Source organism: Convolutriloba macropyga, chromosome 10 (genome assembly GCF_964194025.1).
Source record: "Convolutriloba macropyga chromosome 10, txConMacr16.3, whole genome shotgun sequence".
In the NCBI taxonomy this organism is placed as follows: domain Eukaryota; kingdom Metazoa; phylum Xenacoelomorpha; order Acoela; family Convolutidae; genus Convolutriloba; species Convolutriloba macropyga.
Genome location: NC_134477.1, coordinates 1,543,970 through 1,550,023, shown reverse-complemented (window position 1 = coordinate 1,550,023; position 6,054 = coordinate 1,543,970). Strand labels below are relative to the sequence as shown.

Below are 6,054 nucleotides of genomic sequence, written 5' to 3'. Positions count from 1 at the left end.
GTTCACTCATTTTGATCTGAGAGGTCAACCAAACCAAAATACTGATAAAGAGGCGGTGCTGGTAATTTTCTAACTTTATTTAATTGGTCGACTTATTGTCTTTTCATCAGTTGAGTCACTGTCTTTTTCTTTTCTTTCAAACCATTCTCGATTTATTTGACAGTCAGCCAGCAGTGGCAACCTTCTCCTCAAAAAATTTCTCCCGGTTTTTTTCTCTGTAGATTTCAATAAACCCGTGTTGAAGAATTTTGTTTTTCACTTGTAAGAAATCGTTGTTTTTTAATCGTTTTCATTAGACAAAAACGATCAAAGCCCTTACGTGGTAATCGTCGTTTTGTTCGTTATTTCGTCGTTATTTTTATGTAGGATATGATCGTTTTTTCAAAAAACGACGAAAAAAACGTAATCCCACAGGGATTTGAACCACTGATCTCCGAATACATCATCTGATACACTCACCACTGCGCTATCAGGCCATAAATTGCAACAACGAGATCATTTGCAAAAAACGACTTAAGAAACGACAAAAGAACGACGAAGAAACGATCATTTCTTACACTTAAAACACGACTTAAACGACAAAAACTACGATTTCTTACAAAATATTGTGGTTTTTTCGTCGTTCTCCAACACACGGGAAGCAATCCAACATAACATAGTTTATATTGAGATTAAAAAAAGTTCAAATTTGAGTAAATTTTTTGGACTAAATGAGTAAATTGAGTCGTCAACTGGCACAAGATGTAATAATTTTGTCAGCTCAGATCCCACAAAATTTAAACCTTCGTTTATGAAAAGGTACGATAACTCTAGTGGGACGTCCATTATTGAAAATTGTTTTATGGATCAGGAATTAGTTCAAATCGAGTCGAATTATTATCATGGACCCAGGTATGGTCTTTTCATAACAAAATGAGGTCGAGCGGGGTCATGCGTCGAACAATTTCTTTTAATAGGATGAGCAATGAATTTTTGGATTATTAATGGTTATGAAATCTTTATTTTTTCTCTATGTACGCCCAGGCAACAATTAAAAACGCGAAACAAGTGTTGCAATAGGCGATGCGATTTCTGTAGCAGTTGCGATTTTGAATTTGGAAAAGTGTATCCTTAATATGAATCAGGTGACCCAGGAAGGCAGAATTGCAATCCTCTTTGGCTGATTGGAACTAGTTCGTTCAGCTCTAACAATCATCATGTGGACAAATGCAAGTTTAGTTCGGAGTCATTTTTTTAAGTTGAGTTGACTCTAAAAAGATTTCTAGCTGTATATTTTTATTTAAATATTTTATTTATTTGTATTAAGAATTTGGGGATACTTTTTGCAAACTGCTAAAACAACGCAAGCGGAATCTAAGGGTAACTATTATCAATGGCGGAAGTTTCATGTCGGAAATTTCAATGGCGGTCCGGAATATTTATTTCGCAAGGCAACTTCGATGAGCCACCAACATCAACATCAAAATCAGACGAAAAAGAGTGGCAAGATGTAAACGAACACTTAGTTAAAGCAGAAGAGACAAAACCTCTGAACTCTGAGAAGTCTGGTCTACACGACATAGACGAAGTGATAGAGGTTTTCAACTTGCACTTTCAGATCGGGGACTAAGTTACAATCGACTCATCACACTAACCAAATAGCGGACAATATGTTGTACTGTTTTAATGAAGAGGTTGAGATTGGTCGTCTGTGTGAGTTTGGTTCCTATATGGTAGAGATACAGCTTTTCTGTTAACAGCTCGTTGCTTCGCAATATGGATGAACCAAGAGCAATTTTCACAGAAACATTTGGAGTTCATAATCAATTCTGGCCATATAAAACCCAAATACTTTCAAATGGAGAGGATTTATCTTGAATTCATAAAATAGTGGTTTTCGAAGTTGATCGGTTAGAAAATCCCAAGAAACCTTGGCAAATGTTACAAAATAGAGTCTCTCGGAGCTTAACAAAACACCTCCCGCAACTGCAGCTAATCATATTAACTGTGTTGCAGGTTTTTCAACAGTTTCATGGTTCTGACGAGCTTTTGTCTTCCGATTACCTGAAACAGATCTTTCAAATTTGCTTTCGTAGCCCCCAACTCAAAACACAGAACTTACCCCAATGGCAAAAAATATTAAATCGAGTTCGGCTCCTGGTTATAAAATAGCTTCTGAGCTTGAGTTTAGAACCGTTTTGACGAAGCAGAAGCAAATTTTACTAGATTATACAACCTTCTCACTCTCTGGACGACGCACGCAAATTTTTTTTGTTGTTGAAACTTGATTCATTTTTTGAACTGACCGACTGCGAAAGAACAGCTCAGACAATGTCCGAACGCTCAGATAAAGCAGGCAATAAATATACTGACTACCCTTCAACACTGCTAAATATTGCGTCTTTGTATTCTGATGACCCTCAGAGAAGAGGAGCCACCGATATCTGTGCACTGGATTGTGACCAGCGATATCCTACCTCATTCAGAAAATGGGCAACTAAAGACAAATAAGCAAGCGCCTCTCAAACAATGAACATTGATTTCCAAATAGCTTTGAGCGCACAACCACAAAAAAATTTGAGAGATTGTGGCAAAACTTATTTGATGTCAACCTGACACACGTAAAACACCTCTTCTATTGGCAAAATACAAGATAATGTCACACTTCAGAACGTTGCTCGAAAAATTCATGAGGACAATGTATCATGGCAATTTGTGTAGTAAATCCCGGGCCGAGGATTTTCCCCGAAAATTACGGTGAAAAGAGTGTAAAGAGTGTATAAATAAAAAAAAATACACCCCTTTTTTTCCGCCTAATTAAGGGTGGAAGGGTGTAATTATAAGTGTAATTTTAACAATAGAGGTCGAAGGAGGTAATGAGGATTGATCCCCTATCTTCCCCCTGTCGAACATGTTACTTTAATTGTCTGCATTATCCATTGCGCGAAATGACACTAGGATCAGATGTGCCAATTTGGTTATATTGGTAACTGTGTAAGAGTGTAATTTTTTATCAGTCCACCTCAAGTTACACTCTTTGCAAAGAGTGTAAAAAAATGGAGAAAAGAGTGTAAAAACAGTGTAATTTTTAAAGTTACACACTTAGCCGCTTTCCCCTATAAATAGGAAAGGAATACGCATTACACCCTAATCCCCGGGGGTGGATTAGGGGTAAAACCTTGGCCTAGGATTTAACATTATTGGAATGAACAAAGAATGGTTGAAAGAACCAATAAAAGAAACTTCATTGACAACAGCGGTCGATTCTTGCTTAAGAAAGGGACGCTTTTTGAAGAAATAAAGAAGAAATTCCACCTCTGATTAAGTTGTGTGATCAAACACAGAAAAATAGATGAAAGTAGACAACGTTTTATTCGCTTCTTAGTTTTTGACATCAATCAATCCACTATTATTGTTGTGTAATCACCCGGGCTGAGACAGAACGGTTAGCATGTAACAACTTGCATGTTTCTTGCAAAATGTGATTAACTTGTAAGAACTTGCAAGTCGATTGGAAAACTTGTAAGAAATTGAAAGTCGAATGGCTAAGTTGTGAGTTTCTTGCAATTTCATTCCAGTTCATTTTGACACTTGTTTGTTAAATCAGTTTAACACCCAGTCATTTACCGTAGAGAGCGCGTGAGAGTTAGTTAATGTTTTTTTTCAGACACTTGAATTTGATTCGTTTGGAGGAACAGTTAGAAGTAATACCTCAATCACGAATGTTTAATTCGGTATATATCCTAACGGGAAATAAGTCTCAAAACATTTCGCCGATTAAATAGTATATTTCAATAGTAAAAACTAAAATCAGCATGGAAACAATGTATGTCAAGTTTTTCTTCAATATGATTACATTGAGATCAAAGAGTTTGTCCAAGCTAAAGCTATCCCGTATAGTCTGAAAATTGCTCTTATCACAACAGAATAATGTCTGAGCAGTTTGAACAAAATTTTCTAATAATTGTGTAGCTTATAACTAGGTATTTACTACAGTATTACTTATAACTGGTATTTACTACAGTAGTATATAAACAATTTATAAATAAAGTAGTTTGTAGGCAAGATACCGCAAAACCCATTTAGCTTAGTGGTTACGAATTCCTACGCATTTTAAATGTTGCAAAATATCCATGCGGAAATTCGAATCATAAATGACGCGAATCTTTTTGACGGGAGTGGGGCTGAACATATTATTTTTCATGCAGTAAACTTTACCCAAAAACCAGGACTGGCCAGTGTAAATTGTGAAATGAACAATTTACTGACCATCCTAAAATAGAAAAAGACTCCGGACAGATTCAGCTATGATTAGCACTGACACCAACCTCCGGGAAGTTACTGCAAAGTTTGCTATTGCAACATAGCATAAGAATAAAAGAACGTGTACACTCTAACAGTTTGAACAAGCTGCAGGCAATAAAAGTATGACCTCATGTTGCTCAGATTTTACTTAGGCGAATGAGTAATTATCAGACTAAACAAGCTAAAATTATCATGCGCGCACGCTATGACCTCACTTCAATCATAATGAAGAAAACTACACATGAAAGAAAAACAAAATATTCGGGAGATACAATGCTTCTGAATTGATTCAGATCTTTACCCTTGAAAAGTTTAGATTTAGCGCTGAAATGTTTGAACTCTAAATACCTAAAGGGCTCTGCAACTTCGTTCAATGAAAATTATGTTTTATTCAAAAATATCTTCTTATTGGGAAAGGCTAGTTCTTCATATGCTTTCTAATTTTTTCTCGCGTGTCTCTCTCAATCTTACTTGACGCATTGTTAATCCCGGCATTTAGCTGCCGAATAAATTTCCGGGTCGAGGTTTGGTCCAAAAATAATGCAAGATTAGCGGTGAATAGCGGTGAATAAAAACTTTTTTCAAAGCAAAGCGCCAGCATCTTTTAGCGTTTAATGCGGTGAATTTTTGCGCTTTTAGCGGTGAAAATTTTTTTTCTCCGCTTTCACAACATACCTTACAAAAAATAAACTGCCCTACACGGTGCGAACTTCTCACCTCCTGAATGTCAGCAACTTGTTAGTCCACTTCGCCATCTGTCGCTTACTTTATTGATATTTCCTGTAAATTTAAAATAAACGTTGAAATTAGCGGCGAATATTTGTAAGATTTGCAATTTTAGCGGTGAAAAATTTTTTTTCACCGCATTCTGCTGATAGCGGTGAAAAATTTTCTATCACCGCCTAAGCTGTGAGAAAAATTTTTTTCACCGATTAAAAGTTTTTTTCACCGCATTCATCGCATTGAGCGCAAATCTTACTTTTACTAAACTTTGCAAATCTTACAAATCAAGACTTTTACTCAAATTCACCGCAAATCTTACATCTTTTAGCAATATTCAGCGGTGACACCTCGACCCGGGTTTGCCCGGATATGATCAGCTTCGACCACTCTATGTTTTCGCTCATGAGCAAACTCAAAGGTTTTTGTACACGAGGTTTTCCAATACAGAAATTTTTTCACGTTTTTTATTGGTCGACAACTGTCCCTTCAAATATCAATTTTTTAAAAACGGCCAACACAACTTCAGTTGAAATGAATATTTGACACTATTGGCGTTGATAATGCTCATTTTGTCTTCGTAAATAGTAAAAAAATTACCCGGCCCATTATTAATCGGAAATCACAGAGTGATTCCCGAAGTCTTAACCTTCCAAGTAGAAAGCAAAGTGAAATATTATCGTTGGCATATGTCGCTGATAGGGATTTTTTTATATAATCCTCTGTAAAAAAATTGTTATGAAAAGCCTTTGAAGAAATATTTGATAAAACATATTTCAACAAAACTCAAATAAACTATTATTTGTAAAAAATATGGAAAAAATAGAGATCTACAACAATTCCCAGTTATAACTTTACTTTGGTGAAATAGTTTTTCTGCTTGAGTAGGCAATTACACAAACTAACCACGTTTTTCGCATTTTTCATTACATCTCTGATCTTTTCGCTAAGCAACTTGAATTGACTAGCAGAGATGATACAAATTCAGCAGTGTTGTTTGATTGCCGATATACATGCACATACACACACACACACACACACACACACACA

At 36.0% G+C, this 6,054-nt stretch overlaps 1 protein-coding gene across 1 annotated transcript in view; it reads left to right on the top strand.

Moving 5' to 3' along the window:
• The first annotated feature begins 1,372 nt into the window (after positions 1-1,372).
• The window catches only part of LOC142348519 (synaptotagmin-5-like), a 10,172-nt gene continuing 5,490 nt past the window's right edge, over positions 1,373-6,054 (top strand). The window contains exon 1 of the mRNA XM_075399893.1: positions 1,373-1,576. Within this exon, the coding sequence (XP_075256008.1) occupies positions 1,373-1,576 (204 nt within the window). The remainder of the gene's footprint in view (positions 1,577-6,054) is intronic.